Source organism: Zosterops lateralis (genome assembly GCF_965231275.1).
Source record: "Zosterops lateralis genome assembly, chromosome: 6".
Lineage (NCBI taxonomy): Eukaryota > Metazoa > Chordata > Aves > Passeriformes > Zosteropidae > Zosterops > Zosterops lateralis.
The window spans coordinates 52,714,740-52,734,500 of record NC_139761.1 but is presented as its reverse complement, the minus strand read 5'-3'; the positions used below and the strand labels follow the sequence as shown (position 1 = coordinate 52,734,500).

Sequence of the window (19,761 nt, the reverse complement as noted above, 5' to 3'; positions counted from 1 at the left end):
CTCTCTGAGAGCTGCTGCATTCAATAAATGAGTCAATAAAGTGTACAATATGGATAAAATACTGAGTGAAATTCATCTCTGATAAAACTGACCTTAAGTCAGTGGTTATGTCCTTTAGTGTCTGTTTAGTGCCTAAACAGAGTTCCATTGCTAAGAACACAATACTAGGAGTGGTATTTGTAGGAGGAATTAAAGCTTTTGGTTAGCTCAGGAGAGAGGTTTATGTCTCTTCAATACTTCAGTCCCGGGAGGCTCAGCTCTTGCAGTATCTGAACAGAAATTACCTGTAGAATTTACCCTGTACAGATTTCTGTAAATTCAAGCCAATCTCAGTCTAGGGATCCAGCTATTCACATGTGAAAAAAAAGTGTCTGTGGGCAGAGGAGTTAACTCAGATTCTCTGCATGTGAGACTTCTGCTTCAGACACAGCATGTAAATGCTAAGCCTGAAAGCCTTGCAAAATTAGTATCATTTCAGAAAATCATTTATGTTATAACCAGAATAACTACCTAGGATGAAATTATGCTTATTTATACTGTTTCCACTTTAAAAAATAAACCACCACCACCAACAAACAAAACCCAGCAAAACCCAAAGCAAACAAACATACTGAGCTTAAACAAATGACCAGAAAAAAACAGGGACAGACCCACTTCCATTTTACCAAGGAAAAAAATTGCTCCAGTTGGAGATTCTTCTGCTTACAGGTATTTTACAATAAGCACACATACAACTGAACTCTCTCATACCCTCATATTCCCCTTGCAACCCTTCTTGAGATTGCTCTCCAACCAGAATACAGTGATTCCCATAGCTCCACGTGAGGCTACAAAGCCAAACAAGCTCGGAAACTTGCAAAAGAATAGGGTTTTCAGAACATTTTCTTTTCAGACCTTCCACTTTTACTCAAAATTTCACAAAAGAATCCAGAGAAATGGGACCATGCTATTCAAGTACATCTTTGAAGTATTTTTTACCTTTTGTTAATGATTATCAATTTCCTGTTCATTAAACTTGTAAAGCTGGCTAACAGGAATTAATTCTATGGTGCTGAAACGGCTTGTATTGCCTCAGAGAATTAATTATTTTTAACCCACAGAACACATTCACTATTTTCATGGAATCATAGAACACTTTGGGTTGGAAGGGACCTTTAAAGCTCATCTAGTCCTACTCCCCTGCAATGAGCAGGAACATCTTCAATTAAATCAGCTTGCTCAGGGCCTTGTCCCACCTGACCCTGAGTGTTTCCAGGGTTGGGGCATCCACCACCTCTCTGGGCAACCTGTGCCACTGTTCCACAACACATTGTAAACAAATTTTTCCTTATACCTAGTCTGAATCTACCCTCTTTTAGTTTAAAACTATTTTCCCTTATCCTATTGCTACAGGCCCTATTAAAAAGTCTGTCTCCATCTTTCTTACAAGGGCCTCTCGAGTACTGAAAAGCCACATTAAGCCCTTCCCAAAGTCTTCCCCAGGATGAACAACCTCAACTCTCTCAGCCTTTTCTCATAGGAAAGGTGCTCCAGCCCTCTGATCACTTTTGTGACCCTTCTCTGGACCAGCTTTCTTGTATGACATAAAATCATGCCCCATGAAGCCAGAAATATCTACTGGTTAATAGAAGCTACTTTCAGAGTCAGATCCAGCCTTCTTTTTCTTTAACATCTGACAGTCTTCCAATGTTTGTCCTGATCATGTTCCGGTAGTGGCTTTGGTTCTCTTCTCCCATCTCTCTTCCCAAAATGTCTCCTTTATGCATTTTCTTTAAAAACAAAAGAGATTTCACCAAAATAGGAAGAAAATTACAGCTGCACTCAAGCAGCTGCACTTGCTTTAAATGGATTAGGGACTAAAGAATGACAATATCAAATTAATCTACAGAAATGCAAAACAATTTTAACATACTTGAAGTAGACTGGATTTAATAAAGGGAACCATAGATCAAACAATGGAAATGCTGTTTGTTGTAATCTAGTGGTTTAATGTTCTTGAACCTATTTAAAAATACAGGTTTGTAATAACATGCTCATGTACACAAATAATCATCTTTTTTTAATTAAAAAAAGGTTTTGAACTTTTCAAATGGCTAACAAGGGAAAACAGAAGGACTTCACTGCCTTCCAAAGGTTAACCTGGATTTATAACTATTTGCCTCATTTCCCTGTGTTTTTGCTTCCTCCTAAGGACTGAAAAGACAAAGTAGCTTTTCCTCATCCTTTTTCTAGCTCAAGTGGATCTTTAATCCCTAAATATCAGAAAATGTGGTCCTTACAGAACTCTAACAGAGAATTAATGCTCTCTTTCGTTCATTAACAGAAATCATAGTACCAGCAACCACTGATAACTATTATGCCTGAATATTACCTTAAATTGTAAGAAGCCATTCCGTGTTTCTGCCCTTGAAAAAGTAAGGCAAACAGCAAGGAGTAGCTCTTTACATCCAACAAAAGCCCTTAGTTACAAGTAGATAAAAGTACAAAAATGTTCTGTGGGGTATTCCTACTGTTTCTTCACACACAAACCATGACACAGCATCTTCTGCACTGAAAAAGAGAATACAGAATTAGTTTGGTAAGATCATGTGCAGCATTTCAGTAACAGTAATTTCCCATCCATACTTTGGAGTCCATCAATAATACATATTTTTAAGGTGTAATGTAATGCAGCTATAGGAAATTCAGATGCTCTTCCAACTCAACCAACTGTACTTCGTGTTCAGCTGCAGTAGGTGTTTCTGAATATAAGTACTTCATATAGAAGATGATTGCCACAAAACCACTTAAGCAGGCAGATTAGAATGGAATCAAGCCAATACATGCTAAAACTGATACAAGGATTATTACTTCTTAAACACTGTACAATTAAGCCACAGAACTCACTAAAATGTGCTACTGGAGGGCCTAAAAGCTGCCAAAATTAGACATTAACATAGAAAACAGAAAATCTAATAACTGTAAAAATTACAAATTATGGACATGCTTTAAGGTAACTCAAATATGAGCTGGCAGTGGTTAGGAGAAATAAAAGCTCTTCTTCTGGCAAATAATGAAAATAATATATTTGAAATTTGAAATATTTCCTACTTTATTGTAAAGCTGGTGCTAACCAATGCCAGGAACAGAACATTGCAGCACAGCACACTCACTCTGCTAAGCTGAGGACCATGAACATTTCTGTCATTTTGGAAGACCAGAGGACGTGAATATTTTGCAGCTTATATATTCAACTGAACGGGACCTGATGAGAAGACAGTCACTGCTGGGTTTATTTTTTTGGTTGGTTTGTTGTCCTAAACCACCCTGGGAATACATATGCAATCTTCCTCTTTGCAAGTTATGATGATTATGCATTAGTACAATTACATCAGCTAAAAATATTCCCTGTTCTAAATCGGCCTGTGAAAGCAAAGCAAGCTGTGCTGCTATGGGCACTGCCTCGCTTCCCTCACGGCCTCTACAAACATTCCCTGGTGAAATCCCACTATCTCTGACTATTCCAGGCAGTTTTCCCTGGCTATCTCTCAAGTCACACCCCAAGGATCTTTCCAGATTTCAGACAGAGAACCACGGTAAGAGTCCTGTGCAATTGTAACTGCCAGATATATTGTTACACTTGAGAAATCCAGCGAGTCTTCTGAGTCTTAAATTGGGAATCAGGAGGTGGATTTTTAAATATATTTTTTAGTATGTCTGGTTCTGAGCAGCAGGAATCCAGCTGGTGAGTTAAGGTATTGGATGCAGCATTTCAGGAGACAACGGAAGGAAAGCAAAATAATTTATTAGATGGAAGACTCAGTGAGATCTACTGCAAAGGATTTTCCAAAAGAAGGGAAAAGAGAAGGGACCTCCCAGGAGGTTTAAAGTGCACCACTGTCTAGAAGGGTTGGAATGCTCTAGCCTCAGTGAGTATTGTTAAATCAGTGTCACTCAAAGTCACCTCTACAGATATATAGAAGTTTAATACCAATGCTCTGCAAATTAAAATCCTGTAGGGAACAACCACAAAGCCTTCTGCAATGCTTTGACACTATCCACACTATATTGTACAATTCAGGCACACACCCAATTAATTATTAGAGCATTTCTCCAAGAGACAATGCAAACAATTCCTATAAAAATGAATCTGCACAGTATGAATGGGTTTGCTGTTAAGAACATTCTGCTTCAGTAGAAGTGCCAAAAAAAAAATGTTTAAATGAAAAATATAGGTGTATTTTTTGGTTTGGGTTTTGCTTTTTTTTTTTTTTTTTTTTTTTTTTTTTTTTTTTTTTTTCCCTACAGTACAGCTCTCCTTGAGACAGGCTTCTATCACAGGAAAAACTAAATTAGTACATTTCACATTTGGTTAAATGTGGGTGCCAGATACTTCACTCATTGGGTGGATCACGATGGCTTTGGAGAAAAATAAGGCACAGACTGAAAAACTATTGGGAAAATTAGAAGGTGCAGGAGGTGATCATGCTGGAGAAATTAGCATGGAACAAACTAGGGTGTGAACTGCCAGCGCAAGGCAACCTATTACACTGGGCAAGTTGTGGTGATTCCAGCTCGGCAATGTAAGGGAAAGTTCCCAGACCTGAAAGCTCCTTTCCCACATTTTGTGGGCAGTTTTCATAGGAGCCTGCCCGGGTTCTGAGCTCTCCCTTGTGTGCTGCAAGGGGCATCTCTCTTCCTCTCAGCCAGATGCTGCATCTGTGCAGCAATTCCTCCTCCTGTGCCACACAGCCTGCAACACAGAGGGTTCCTCAGGACACTTGATAGACATCCCTTCTCAAAATAACCAGTGGCAGTGCACTCAGGCTGGAATTAGGCATCGATTCTGCAAGTTCAGACTTGCAGGAATAAATCCAGAACTACCACTATGCCAATTGGAAACCACCTGATTTGAATTAAAGCATCACTGGTGTCCAGCACAAGTGGAGGAGAGAAAGGGGGAAAATACAAAGGGGAGAGAGAATTTGGACAAATCACAAAGGGGACTGATGGATGCAAGGTGGTACTGCAACTCTTAGCCATAAAATTCCTTTTTGGTTGTTTTGGTTGGTTGGTTTTGTTTGTTGAGGGGATGGAGGCTGTGGGGTTTTTTTGTTGGTAAAGTCAAGGGGACAGACTGAAAAAAAGATTCTTTAGGTAATTTTTTACCAAATAGTCAAACAAACAATTGGGCTGCTACATTCTCAGACATGAATAATGGCATTTTCCATGCCAAGAAGCGAAGGAATTTCAGGAGGGAAGGTGAGATGTATAAAATAGCAGGCATTTCATAATTTTTTTTGTCCTCTGCATTACGGTTCACTGCCTTCATCAATTGTACTTGTGCAGCAAGTCTCTGAGGCTGACAAAGTGTGGCACACGTGAATGGATGCTATGAGCAGCCAAGCACAGAAACTTCTTTGGTTCCCACCTGCTAAAGTCAGCGTGAGCTGTGAAACACCATATATCCTGCTGAATCCTTCAGCATTCAACCTTAAAAAAACCACCACAGCCTTAAGAAAACACTGCTATTCTCTTACTGACTAAATGTTGGGGGTTTTTCTGTTGTTATGGTAATAAGTATTTTATAGTATGTTTTAAAATAAAAAGTGAAAGGTGACACTTTGTCACTCTGTACCTACTATGTTTTGCAGGTTTCCCAATCCGTCCTCTTCTCTTCCTGCCCTTTCTCCCCAAATATATATCAATTTTTAGTTTTCATTTACAGTTTAACAGTATTGGAATGCTGGAAACAGTAAATGTTCTGCCATCCGGTCCAAAACAAAATCCCTGCTTTCACTTCCGTTTTTAAGATTTGCAAATAATGTTTTATTACTTTTCACTCTGAAAATGTTCAGTAACCTTCATCAGTTTTAACACTGATTTAAATCTTGTTGGCCTTGCTGTTTCCTCTGTGCCCATTGTCACCTCCTTTCAAGCTGGATTCCATGGATTTCAATGGCATTCTGCACATTTCTGTTGTTGCAGATTCACTCGTGGAGCCCAAGCTCTTGCAGCAGTGTGGTTATTGTTACACGTGGGAAAATGCCATTATATAAAAATTCTGGTGTGACAAGTACCCGTCACAGTTGTGTGAGCTTTATTCAACACGTAGGAGCTCAAAACTTACTTTCAGATAGTTTGATATTTTCCATAACACAATCCAGTGAGTAAATTGAGCCTAATGCTTACAGGTATGAAATGGGGAAAGAAGCTTCTTACCTTGAAGAAGCTTCATCCCAGACCAGATGCAACCTAAGAGCTTCCACATGACAGCCCCCTTTAGACCTTACATAAATAACCCTTGGGACATGGGGGCACGTTGTGTTGAAAGCATTAGGAATGAGAGAAACTGGAAGTTCTGCAGGATCATGTGTCTGGACTTGCCATCTGCACGGTTCAGGAATTACTGTATGGATCACTTTCTCCCAGTCATCTGAACCGTGAGTCACACAAACCAAAAGCGGAAGGCGGATGTGTGAACAAAGCAGATGTGGGTGTTTGTGGGGCTTCTCCTCACCTTTCCCGAGCCCTTGTTTTCTGCCCTGCCCCATCCAGGGCAACTCCATTTAGACCTTTGGGAAGGCAGGGGGGCAGCCGCCTCAGCCACCGCCTGGGATGGAGGCCAGGCTGTTAAAGGACAAAACCCCTCACGGGTGAGTCTCTGCAAGTCTCCATGACTCAAACTTCCACCTCCAGCTGGAAGCCTGGCCATCTTTGTTTTGTTTAGCTGAGCAGGAGCAGAAGGCTCCACGAGCTGAGCGCTCACCACGACAAACACAAACGTCCCTCCCGAGCCCCGGCTGCCCGAGGGGCGCCTGCAGCCCGCACAGGCCGCTTCACGGCCAAAAGCACAGGCAGAGACAGAGTTTCCAAACCCCCAAAGCAAACCTGAAACTGGATCCACACAGACAAGCTCCTGGAGCTCAGATAGCAAACCTCCTTCTGCGGGTCTGATTGCAAGCCCAGGGCTACCGACAGCTATCGGCTCATTTTTTTTTTTACCTCAGCCAAATCTGAAATGCGGCCTCAAAGAGGGGGCTTTGATAAATTTATTAAATAAAATTTTAAAAACCCCAAACAAACAAAAATCCTACGAGCATATACACTAGCCTATATATATATTAAAGTACCCTTCTGTGAACGCGTCTACAGCTCGCACGGCAGGCCCCTGGCACTGGAGCTCTGTGAGGGCTGCAGCAGGGCAGCGAACGGCTCAAGGGACGCGGCGGCCGAGCGGCCGCCATGGAGCGGCTGCGCTATTTGCGCAAGCCCCGACACCCAGCGCGGCGGCGCCGGTGGCCCCCGGCGTAGCGGCGTTCGTGAATACCGGTGCTGCACTGCGGCGGCGGCGCGGCGCAACCAAACCGCCTCCCTCCGCCGCCCACCCCGGCCCTGGCACCGCCCCCTTCCTCGGCCGTGATTGGCAGGACGAGTGGACCGGTCGGCGGCGATTGGCGGGTGCCAGCGGGAGGTGGGGTAGGTTGCGTGAAGGGTGATAAAGTTAGTGGGGCTGCCGGGGAGCGCCCGAGACGCGGCGGCGGCGGTCGGCGCTCTATGGAGGTGTTGGGGGGAGGCGTCGGGCCGGTGGTGCTGCCGCAGTGGTGACTCGGAGACTCGCCCTGTCCCGCGCGCTCCCCCCTTCCCCTCCCCAGCCCCGGTCCCCGGCTCCCTTCCCCTCCCCCCCCTTCTCTTGCCTTTTCCCCTGCCCTTGGTAGCCGCCGGGACCCGGGGAAGCTGACAAGGCCTTAGGGAAGGTGAGAAATGCGGGAGTGGCGGGAGAAGCGCGGGTCTGGGGCCGGGAGCGAGCGGGTACTGCTGCAGCTGCAGCCTAAAATGGCGGCTGCCCGGAGCGGCCGCCATTTTCTTGTCAGTTGCTTGTCTGTTTCTCCCGCACAAAATGGCGGCCCGGGCCGGCGGCCGCTCCCGCTGCCGGCTGTGCGAGTCCCGCCGCCGCTGAGCGAAGGGGTGGAGGAGCTCGGCAGCCCCCGCCAGGTGCGGAGGGGATGCTGAGGGGCAGCCTTTCAGGTTAGAGCGAGGGAGACGGGAACGGGCAGTGCCCGGCCGTACGGGGCATGCCTTTAGTTGCCTCAGGTCGGCTGCAGGACGGTGGTCTGGCCGCGGTCTGCGGGCTCCCGCTCTGTTCCCCAGGTTTCCCTCGGAGGGAGTAGCCGCGGTACATAGCGGGGTGCGGTCTGAGAATCCTCCTTGCCGGTGGGGAGGTGATGGGAGGATTTTCTAAATTTTTTTTTTTTTTTTTTACTACTGTTTATTGTCTTCCCTTCGCGGGAGCGAGGAGCGGGCTGCCGAAGCGCCGCGTCAGCCGGCGGCGTCCTCGCCCACGTTTCCTGTTTGGGGGCTCGGGCGCCGCGGTGCGGGGCGATACCGCCGGCTTCCCCCTGGCGCCTCCCGGGGCGGTCGCCGTGGTGCGGGGGAGCGGCTCCCGCCCGGCGCCCTGGCGGAGAACAAAGAGCCGGGCGGGCGCGGAGAGCGGGCGGCGCCCGGCGGGCGGGGCGGGGGGGCGGCGGCGCCGCGCGGGGCCTGCGGGGGGCGCCCTCCGCGGCCGAGCCTTTTGTTCGCCGCCGCCATGTTGTCCCCGCTCCTCGTGCCCGGGCGGGCGGGGGACACTCGCCGCGCTCCGCTCTGCGAGGGCTCCGGGCGCATCCGGGACACTTCAGCCTTCCCTCCCCCGGGCGTTTCTGTCCACCAGCTCGCCTTGCTGCTGCTGCGTGGGCAGTGCAGTGAGGTTCTTGCTGCAGGCTGAAAGTTGAGGTGGACCGTAGCTTTTTTCGTTGTTTGGTAGCTTAGTACGCCATTTGGATGCCGAATATACGCTTTTCACTACATTAAGCGTGGGTTTTGTTGTCTGATGCTTTTCATTTCGGAATTTGGCTGCTTTGTCGTGCCATTATGAATCATAGTTTCTAAATCACGGCAAGTAAAGGACTCTTTGTGCTGTATAACCAGAAAAGAGTACTTTCGGTTTTTCCTGCAAGTACTCCTGGCTTTTGGGTAAACTTGAGGGTTTTGCTCAGTCCATGATTTCCTTGTCTTTCTCCTCACCCCCGCTGGAAAACATGGCTGTAGTGATGAAATCGGCCTTTCTGTGACTGTCCCAAGTATTGCATGAATGAAAGTTTTCTTTTTGTAAAGCTCACTTGGAGGGTTCTCATTCGTGAACAAATGTTTTGTATTTTTTAAAATGAGACGCTGTGACTGATAGTAAGCAAGTATAATATGAATGCTTGGTTTGTCTTTCTAGGTTTTGTTTTTCCCTACCCCGTCAATTTAATTTTATTCTTTTGAAGATTCTTCGTTGTCAAGCCGCCAAAGTGGAGAGTGCGATTGCAGAAGGGGGTGCTTCTCGTTTCAGGTACCTGTTGTTTGTTTGATGAGTCGTTAACAATGGAAAATCTCCTTTGAGGAGATCTTAAATTAATGTAATGGTTACACCGAAACTCAGATATGTGGACTTAGCCAGGATTCTGTGGTTGTTTTTAACAGTGCTTCTTCAGGCGGAGGAGGTGGTAGGGGTGCACCTCAGCACTATCCCAAGACTGCCAGCAACAGGTATGTCATCTTGCTCTTTGATTTGCATGATTTCAAAGTCATAGCCTGCTTGTTAGTGAATATAGAATTGAAAATAGGCTAGCTTTAAAGTTGTGTCACAAATACCTACTGAATTAAAGACTTTTAAATGTTTTCCAGTTTGTGCCCTTTAAAGTGTGCCTCATGGTCGATAGGAGGTGCACGGGCTTGTTCATGTATTTAACTTAAAAAGTGGGGAGAGTTCTTTTGGGTGCCAAGGATTGTTGTTGCTGAGTGAGCACTTTCCTGTGCAGCAGATGGTGTCGGTAGGGCAATTGTGTATTCTTAACAAAGCCAGTAATGGAATTGGTTTGACTAAGGCAACACTGAAAGGTTAAAAGGGCAGCTCTTTCAATCACTTGTTTCTGTTTTAACAACCATATTCTTCGAACTTTTGCAGCGAGTTCCTGGGGAAAACCCCAGGGCAAAACGCTCAGAAATGGATTCCTTCACGAAGCACTAGACGAGATGACGACTCCGCAAACGACAAAGAACGACATGATGCAATCTTCAGGAAAGTAAGAGGGTAAGTTCTTCACAAAAGTACTTCTTTCCTTACTGTTTTCATTAGCAGTGTGTACGTAAGAAATGGGCTGGAGTAAAGGAAGATGTGGGCCTTGAGTTTGGGGGAGGTGTGTCCTTTTAGCAAGGAACTAACCTGATAATCTAGCAGCAGAAAACGCTTGAAGTAATTATTGTAAGCGGATTTGTTTTCAATGCTGCTTCACAGCCCAAAGGGCTCAAGAAAAATAGTTAAATAGAAAATTGCACTTTTCAATTTTTAATAGATTTAAAAAGTAAAAAGATAAGTGTAAAGTCACTTGTAGCATGCTTACAATATCTGTATGTTCTGTGTTTTTGGTTTTTGTTCCTCTTTAGCATACTAAATAAGCTTACTCCTGAAAAGTTTGACAAGCTATGCCTTGAGCTCCTCAATGTGGGTGTAGAATCTAAGCTCATCCTAAAAGGGGTCATACTGCTGGTAAGTTAGTTGCATTTCTTTTAACTACAGTTTTCTTGAATGCTAAAAAGCAGGCAGTTGGTTGGTTTTGATGGGATATGGAAGTAGCATGAAAAGGCTTTTGTGTATTTGAATTATCAAACAACACCTCCCACGCTTGCTTTCTGTGTAAGAAAGGCTCTACTGGGGAGGAAGGAGGTTTATTGCTTTAAGTTTCTTGTTTGGAAGTCTCCACCATCACTGAACAGGATTGGGGGTTCTGTGAGGGGTTCTGTGATTATTTTTTTAAATCATCTAAGATGCTCGTTAGCTGTCTTACTTGCTTAGCTTCTTAGCCTCCCACTCTTCCTCTTTTCCTGAGGAGCCAGCCACTTTGGTTTTGGAAAGGCTGCCACTGGTGACCTCTTGGGACACTGATGTAACTGTTACATCAGTTTTTTTAAACGAGATCAGATTGGTGATTTTGACTTAGGTATTGGGATAATAAACTTGGGTTTTGTTGGCCAAGGATTATTGAGGCTCTTCAATAGCATGCAGTGGCTTTTGTCCCTTGCTTCAGCATTAAGGCTGGTGTTGGACTACACTGTTGCTGCATTTGATTTAGCAGAAAACAGGATGTTGTAGATGAGAGTGGTAATAATCCATTCTCATGTGTTTTGTAACTCACTTTCCTAATAACATTTGCACCCTACTGCTGCCTTACTGACCCTGAATCTCTGCAGATCGTAGACAAAGCCCTTGAAGAGCCCAAGTATAGCTCGCTGTACGCTCAACTATGTCTGCGACTGGCAGAAGATGCACCCAACTTTGATGGCCCATCAGCAGAGAGTCATCCAGGACAGAAGCAAAGCACAGTGAGTGCATCTTTCAATCTGGAATGGGAAATTTTGCATGCATTTGTAGCTGCCATGATTGGCTTAATTGTTTTCTTTTTTCTCTTTCCGTAGACATTCAGACGCCTCCTAATATCTAAACTTCAAGATGAATTTGAAAACCGAACCAGAAATGTTGATAGTAAGTTCTAAAACCGCTTTAATACAGAATCTATTTATCATCTTTTCCCACAGCCGTGTAAAACAGGCTTCTTTGTTTTTCAGTCTATGATAAGCATGATGGTCCCCTCCTCCCTGAGGAGGAGGAACAGAGAGCCATTGCCAAGATCAAGATGCTGGGGAACATCAAATTCATTGGAGAACTTGGCAAGCTTGATCTTATTCATGAATCTATCCTTCATAAGTGCATCAAAACAGTGAGTATTCAAATTGGGTGGGGGCTAGGAGCAAAACGGAACTTAAAAACTAAAACAAAATATACAAATGTTGATTCTGCTTTGGGAGTCTTAGAGCAGGAGCTACAGAATAAAACGCCACAAAAATACTTCCTTTTGATTACCTGTCCTCTACTGTTATCTTTTGGCATGATTAAGAAGTAAAATCAGCTTTGTTCAAAGCTGTAGGAATTGTCTCCAAGGGAAACACAGTTTGGCCTAGACAGAAGCGTGCCATAGATGCTTCAAAATACACATGCTTAAGAATTGGTAGTCCTTAATAATTAATTTTTAAGTCTGTTTGTTTTCAGAACAAAACAGGGTTTTATATGTGTCAGTGTACAGAGTTTGTTGCTTATTATGAACTGTCATTTATAAATTTTTTTAAATCTTAAATTTCCTCTTCAATTTTTCAGCTTTTGGAAAAGAAGAAGAGAGTTCAACTCAAAGATATGGGGGAGGATTTGGAGTGCCTCTGTCAGATAATGAGGACAGTGGGACCTAGATTAGATCATGCGAAAGCCAAGGTATGTGCCTATCCAGTGCAGTCATTAACCTCATTAAATTATGTGGCTAAAACTTTTGATTGCCTGAACCTTCTGTATTCAGAATTCATAAATACAAGACAGAGGCTTGACATTTCAGAGAAAGGAGTGCCAACTATGACTCCTGGACTAATTCTCTTGATAAAAAAAGCCAATCTTTGAAACCGTTTTAAACATCTCATCAGATGTAGTGTTAGGGTCATCAGGAAATTGTATAAGTGTGACTGTTTCTCTCAACACTGTTTAAAAAGATGCCCTGAGGAACTATTTGTAGTACAACTGGATGATTTAGAGATGGGAGTTTGGAATGTAAGCTTAAAACGAACAGAATTTTGGCTCGGTTGCTTATTTCTGCTTCAAATGTCTTGACACATTAGATCTTTAAACACTCATCAGGGAGGTAGAGGTGGCAGGAAAGGGCAGCTTGTTAAAGAGTGAAAACACTCAAGGCCCTGATAGAACTATCCCAACTTGTAACTTTTGTTCCCCCAGTCCTTAATGGATCAGTACTTTGCCCGTATGCGCTCCTTGATGTCAAGTAAGGAATTGCCAGCAAGGATTCGTTTCCTGCTGCAGGTAGGATGATAAAATGGCTTCCTGCTGATTTTTTTTTTTTGTTTTTTTCTTGCAAAATTGTCTTGAATCCTTTCCTAATATCCTGTTCTGTTCCAAGGATACTGTGGAGTTGAGAGAACACAACTGGGTTCCTCGCAAAGCTTTTCTTGACAATGGACCAAAGACTATCAATCAAATCCGTCAAGATGCAGTAAAAGTGAGTGTTGCATGTGAGGTGCAGATCTTGGCTGGATGCTGTGCACTTGGAAGTGGTTCTCACCCAGTGGGACAGTTGGCTTAAGGGTTAAAACCAGATGGACTTCTGTAGTTGGGGGCTAAAAACTTGGCTTTCTTGAGACTGCTACTTGAAACTGACAAAATGAAATTTCTGTTTTAAAGGATCTGGGAGTTTTTATTCCTGCTCCTATGTCTCAAGGGATGCGAAGCGACTTCTTTCTGGAGGGACCCTTTATGCCACCCAGGATGAAACTTGACAGGGACCCACTCGGAGGGCTTGCTGATATGTTTGGACAAATGCCAGGTACGCTGACACCACAGGGGTGATGGGGGGTGGCTGTGGCTCTGCAGTGCTGGATAAGAACCAAGACTCATTTGTCTCCTCGCTAACGCAGGTAGCGGAATTGGTACTGGTCCAGGGGTTATTCAGGATAGATTCTCACCCACCATGGGACGCCATCGTTCAAACCAACTCTTCAATGGCCATGGGGGTCACCTCATGCCTTCTGCTCAATCCCAGTTTGGAGACCTAGGCAAATCTTTTCTGAAAAGTCAGGTAAGGAAGATGTTAACACGGTGACTTCAGTTTGTTTAGAAGCACTTCCTGAGATGCGTATGTTATGGATTGTAGTCTGCTTATGTTGAAAGACCTATTCAGATTTGATTCTGATAACTGATGCTCAGCTGATACAAAAATTCTAAACCACTTTTTAAATTGTACAAAAGATGCAAGAAGTACACTTTTTTTTTTCACTGCAAGAAAAGGTGCATGTGGCTTTGGTGGGTCAGAACGGTGTGTTTTATTTAAAAGATAGCCCTGTTTTTAGGGATAGATGCTACTCTCCCACCACCCCTGCTCCTTCTTTCTCCCTTCCTGGCAAATAGAATCTTTGTTCCTCTGGTCCCTCTGGTACTACTTACCATATGATGTACGCCACTCCATCATCTGCACTTCTTTCTCTATATCTCCCTTTCTGAAATAGGGGCAAAGCCAACTCTACCATACCCAGAATCAGGGACTCTTATCCCAGCAACAAGGACAGTCGAAGGATATGCCACCTCGGTTTTCTAAGAAAGGACAGCTTAATGCAGATGAGGTACATGACATGCCTACATTATTTACAGCCTATTCTAAATATTGCCCAATGATTATAGCAAGACGCGTTATTATGAGGACTAATGCTGGAACTCTTTCTCCTCCTCCTCATTCTCCTCCTTCTTTGTCCCTTCCTCTTTCACCTTTTACCCCCCTCACTTTCCTTAGGGTATCCAGCGTCCTATGAGCAAGACTGAGATATGAGGGCAATTTTTTGGGGTGTCCCTTCCTTCCCACACAGTTCCAAGAACACTACTCTGACATCAGTTCCCATGCATCCTATTGATAACAATACATAAAATTAAAACTTCAGAAAATCCTGAACTTTAGAAACCCTGAAGTGCTGGACCAGGTTAATTTTTTTGTTTGTTTTCTTTTGTTTAGAACTGGCTAATAGGCAAAATTTCAAATGCAGAGTAAACTGCATTGTGATTTTGAGTGTTAACCAGACTTGTATCCCGATTTCTGAGCAATTTGGTAGAGTTTTATCTTGGCTATAAAATACATCAGCAAACATGCTGATTATCTTCTTGGGTCTCTAACATACTGCATCTAAAAGGAGCATTTCCAGGTTTTTATACCAGCTGAACTAAATGCCAGTAACTTGCTTTTGGGGGTTTTAGAACACATATGGCTTAATCTGTATTTAAGTATTAATATTGTAGAAATGGTGTCATGCTTCAGTGAGATCAGTTGGAGTGAGTCCGTGGATGTGTGTTGTTTGTCAGAATACTTTAACAGTTTGAGTTTTTCTTTGGCTTACTGTTTACAGATTAGCCTGAGACCTGCTCAGTCTTTTCTAATAAATAAAAACCAAGTGCCAAAGCTTCAGCCCCAGATAACTATGATTCCTCCCAGTGCTCAACCACCACGCACTCAGACACCGCCTTTGGGACAGGTAAATACAAAAAATATCTGTATGTTGTTGGCTACACTTTCCTGTTTGTGCTTGGAAAAATTAATTTCTAATGTGGGAAGGGAGAGAAGTCTTTGCCCAGAGCATGATTTGGGAAAAGAATGTATGAAACCAAACTAATTTGGGCTCCGTCTGCTTTTTTACATTTTGTATTGTAATACCTAAAATAAGCAAAGGTAGATGGGCTACAAAGAAACAAATTCTGGTCTCTTTTCAGCCGCCTCAACTTGGTCTTAAAACAAATCCACCACTGATACAAGAGAAGCCTGCAAAGACCACCAAGAAACCACCTCCTTCTAAGGAAGAGCTACTTAAACAAACTGTAAGTTAGTGTGCACTATTGAGTCTTACGGCTTTAGGTGTGCTCTTTAGGAAGAATATTTAACTGTGCTTCTTTCCTCTCCAGGAGACTGTTGTGACTGAGTATCTGAACAATGGAAATGCTAATGATGCTGTCAATACTGTGAGAGAAATGAGAGCTCCAAAACACTTCATTCCTGAGATGCTGAGCAAAGTAATCCTTCAATCCCTAGATAGATCAGATGAGGACAAAGAGAAAGCAAGCACTTTGATCAGCTTGCTCAAGCAGGAGGGAATTGCCACCAGTGACAACTTTATGCAGGTACTGTGGTCTGATAATCTTGCAGTCCTTGTTTCTTGGCTCTTCATGGTGTGTAGCTGCTGTAAAGGCAGTGTGCAAATATTTAATATCTTGTTAATCTGAGGAGGTAAAACTAGTACATAAATCTGTGTGAGGGGCACAAGAAGCAATGAAAGGAAGACATGTTGTATTTGGGCATTTGGAACCTGGGATCCTCTTTGCAAGTGATTACAGAAAATGTACTATGAGTATTGTGTTGCACAGGAACAGAAGTACTTAAGAATTTCATCTTGTGTGTGTACTGTTTCCTAGGCATTCCTGAATGTATTGGACCAGTGCCCCAAACTGGAGGTGGACATCCCATTGGTGAAATCCTACTTAGCACAGTTTGCAGCCCGTGCCATTATTTCAGACCTGGTGAGCATTTCCGAACTGGCTCAACCACTGGAAAGTGGCACCCATTTCCCTCTTTTCCTGCTCTGTCTTCAGCAGTTAGCTAAGCTACAAGACCGTGAATGGCTAACAGAATTGTTCCAACAAAGCAAAGTGAATATGCAGAAAATGTTACCAGGTAAGAGTTGCCACAGAGCTCTTCTATCACCTGATCCTAGAGTAAGCAAGATGTCGTTCTAGTTTATGCCAGAGTAAAATAACATGCAGGGTTATTTTGGTGGAATTAGCTGTTATTGTTAGGAATGATATTTCTAAAGGGGTGACTGGAGCCATGAACTATCGCTTACAGCTCTTGTCTTTATTTCCTTGTCAGAAATTGACCAGAACAAGGACCGCATGCTGGAGATCTTGGAAGGGAAGGGGCTTAGCTTCTTGTTCCCACTTCTGAAACTGGAGAAGGAGCTGCTAAAGCAAATAAAATCAGATCCATCCCCTCAAGCCATCTATAAGTGGATTAAAGATAACATTTCACCCAAGCTTCATGTAGATAAGGGATTTGTGAATATATTGATGACCAGGTGAGATGCTGTCTTGATGTGTTTTAGGTGCTTGTTTGGTGAAGCTGCCAGTAAGGCACTAACTGTAAAGGCTCAAATGTAGCTCTGCAGAAATCTGAGATATGCAGTACGTGGGGAGACAGATTGTTCTGAGTGAACATTCTCTAGTAAAATTCCATTGTATTTGAGAAGAAGAGCAAGTCTCCAGGCTTGCATCAGTGTGGTTTCTTTGGGAGGAAATCTAGACCCATGTATTTTTCTAAAATGTACAGCTGTAGCAAAGGCAGACCAAGGATTTGTGGTGCACTGTTAACCACAATACAAGTCCTTGTGCTTGCTCCTTACTGCAGGTGCAAGCAGGCGGATAGTTGTAGTGATAGCTATCTGAACTTGAAATGTCAAATGCTTTGATCTTTTAGTTTACAGAACTTAGCTTGGCTTTTCTCCTGTCCAGTTTCTTGCAGTATATTTCTAGTGAAGTAAACCCACCAGGTGACGAATCAGATTCTTCATCTGCTCCATCTAAAGAGCAGCTCGAGCAGGAAAAACAGCTGCTTCTTTCCTTCAAGCCAGTGATGCAGAAGTTCCTCCATGACCATGTTGATCTGCAAGTGAGTGCTTTGTATGCACTCCAAGTGCACTGCTACAACAGTAATTTTCCAAAAGGTAAGTGCATTGAAGTCTTACCTGAATTGGCTTGTCCCTACATTCTTAAAATTTAGTAAGCTGTTAAGAAGGTTATAAAGCTAACCAAGTTTAAATTTCCTTTCATAGGCATGTTACTGCGCTTCTTTGTTCATTTCTATGACATGGAGATCATTGAAGAAGAAGCCTTCTTGGCATGGAAAGAAGACATTACTCAAGAGTTTCCAGGGAAAGGCAAAGCTTTATTCCAGGTAAATCTGCTAACATTAGAATAAAGACTTGGTTTTTATTTCTGCTGCACTGGAGTATTTGAGGAGGCTTCTGAAGTGTCTGAGACTTGTAAATATGTAGGAACTTCATGGAGTATTTTACTAGGAATGAGGTAAAAGCAAGATGAACTAAGTCTCTTCTATTTACTAGAGGCTTGTGTGTGTGGTGCAAGTGTGGCTGAAACACTTTTTCAAGTGTGGCTGAAACAGTTTTCTAAAATGAGTTGGGGGGCAAGATGAGTGTTCTGCTGATGTACCTAATGGGGAAACAATTTGTGCTCCCTTAAACCAAATTTTGTGTAACTGCAGGTAAACCAGTGGTTAACCTGGCTGGAAACTGCTGAAGAAGAAGAATCTGAAGAAGAAGCTGACTAAAGAACCAGCCAAAGCCTTAAATTGTGCAAACATACTGTTGCTATGATGTAACTGCATTTGACCTAACCACTGCGAAAATTCATTCCGCTGTAATGTTTCACAATATTTAAAGCAGAAGTATGTCAGTAGGATATTCTCTGCAAAAGGTTTTTGTAGTATGTCTTAATAGTCTACAATAAAAATATTTTAGAGTATCTTCAATGTTTAGATAACAGTGTATTAGCAGCATGCAATAATTACATCATAAGTTCTCGAGCAGAAGCAGTCTGTTGCAAGGGTCTTCTTTGCTGCCAGTTATCATAGGCTGTTTTTAAGTTAGAAACTGAATAGCAACACTGAATACTGTAGAAATGCACTTTGCTCAGTGTAATACTTGAGTTGTTGCAATATTTGATTATCCATTTGGTTGTTACAGAGAATCCTTAACTGTAATCGATGGTTGTTGCCGTAATAGTATATTTGCCTGTATTTCTACCTCTAGTAATGGGCTTTATGTGCTAGGTTTTAATATCCTTGAGCCTGGGCAAGTGCACAAGTCTTTTTTTAAAAGAAACAGTTTACTTGCACAAAAACTGATCGGCTGAAGAGATGGTTTAATGCCCTTTGGAAGAGGTTTTTGTGGGTGTGAAACATGACATGGTGAGAAATTTGAATTGGTCCCTCTTACAGTACTGAAATTAAGTCTACTTAATTTATCAAGACATGTTCATGCCCTGATTTTATATACTTGTATCTATCAATAAACATTGTGATACTTGACTTGTTTCTGAATGTCTCCCAGTAGAAAAGCTTTGGCTGATGACTTGTTCACTAAAGAAAGTAAACATCAGTGGGAGTTGCCTTAGGTTGCAACCATCCTGACATTACTTTTACACTCATTGTCTGAATAAGGTCACAGACAAGATGAGACACTACAGATGTGTTGTGACAGGAGGAAAGTGATGGAATTCTGCTGAAGAAATGGTAGGGGTTTGCCTTGTGGTCCAGTGTATGCTTTATCAGTGAGTATGTGCTTTTGACTTGGTAATGCTTTGAGCTTCCCCCAGGCCACATGCATGTTTCTGAATCAAGTGGCACTGTGTGTTAGCTGCCTGTTTCTCAAATCAAATTGGCAAAAAAAAAGCAACCAAACCAATCTATAAAATGGTTGAATGATGTTGCATTGTACAGGCTTGAAATGTCATCTATTAAATACTCAAAATACCTTACTTCCTAGAACCTTGTCCCCAGTGAGTTTTTTGTCCTTGTTGATACTCAAGACTTAACCTCTTGAAAGGAAGTGTATTTGTAATGGCAAAAGGGTAAGTGGCTCCTGGGCTGGAGCTTTGTTTGCCAGTGGTGTGAGTGCTGTAGCCTGTGAACTGTGCAGCATCAGAGGAAGTGAAGAAGTGGAGCCCAAGAAAAGGACTAGAGCTGATCATTAGGTTTGCTTTGAGGAAATGGGGAGTTGAAGCTGGCATGGAGCAGCTTGTAATACTGCAGCTGGAAAAGCAGGTCATGGTTTGCTTTGAAAGGCTCACTGAGTCCAGTCACAGCTCTGCTCTCCTGAGTGTTTGTGAGCCATGGTCTGTTCAGGGAGTTCTGCTACTGCCTTGGGAACTTTGGTGGTGTGGAGCCCAGGAGATCCAGGTTACTGTGCTCTACAAGCCAAGTTGACATAAAGGGTATTGAACCCGAATTGCTGGCAGAACTCCATGGCACCATCTCTGCACTTCAGAAATGGAGTGTATTCAGCAGTTGAAGGGGAGAGCAGGATACTGGTGTGGGGTCCAGTTAA

At 43.2% G+C, this 19,761-nt stretch overlaps 2 protein-coding genes and 1 long non-coding RNA gene across 3 annotated transcripts in view; 2 read left to right on the top strand and 1 right to left on the bottom strand.

Moving 5' to 3' along the window:
* Window positions 1-626: 626 nt before the first annotated feature.
* Window positions 627-7,221, bottom strand: LOC310910344. The gene is made up of 3 exons (XR_014590283.1): window positions 7,113-7,221; window positions 2,372-2,550; window positions 627-1,769 (listed from the first exon to the last, which is right to left on the bottom strand). It is a non-coding gene; the product is annotated as an uncharacterized lncRNA (long non-coding RNA).
* Window positions 7,222-7,224: 3 nt separating this feature from the next.
* Window positions 7,225-18,743, top strand: EIF4G2 (eukaryotic translation initiation factor 4 gamma 2; the record flags this gene model as incomplete). Its single annotated transcript, XM_083862628.1, has 23 exons — window positions 7,225-7,263; window positions 7,488-7,583; window positions 9,288-9,352; window positions 9,484-9,549; window positions 9,968-10,093; window positions 10,447-10,549; window positions 11,251-11,382; window positions 11,476-11,542; window positions 11,626-11,777; window positions 12,212-12,322; window positions 12,833-12,916; window positions 13,014-13,112; window positions 13,295-13,436; window positions 13,528-13,688; window positions 14,116-14,229; window positions 15,001-15,126; window positions 15,362-15,466; window positions 15,551-15,766; window positions 16,058-16,316; window positions 16,512-16,716; window positions 17,150-17,361; window positions 17,470-17,591; window positions 17,919-18,743. The coding sequence occupies 23 exons, from the start codon at window positions 7,225-7,227 to the stop codon at window positions 17,982-17,984; spliced, it is 2,868 nt and encodes a 955-aa protein (XP_083718754.1). The 3' UTR covers window positions 17,985-18,743.
* The window catches only part of IRAG1 (inositol 1,4,5-triphosphate receptor associated 1), a 141,968-nt gene continuing 133,142 nt past the window's right edge, over window positions 10,936-19,761 (top strand). Inside the window, exon 1 of the mRNA XM_083863887.1 lies at window positions 10,936-10,946. The gene's annotated coding sequence lies outside the window, so the exon portion shown is untranslated. The remainder of the gene's footprint in view (window positions 10,947-19,761) is intronic.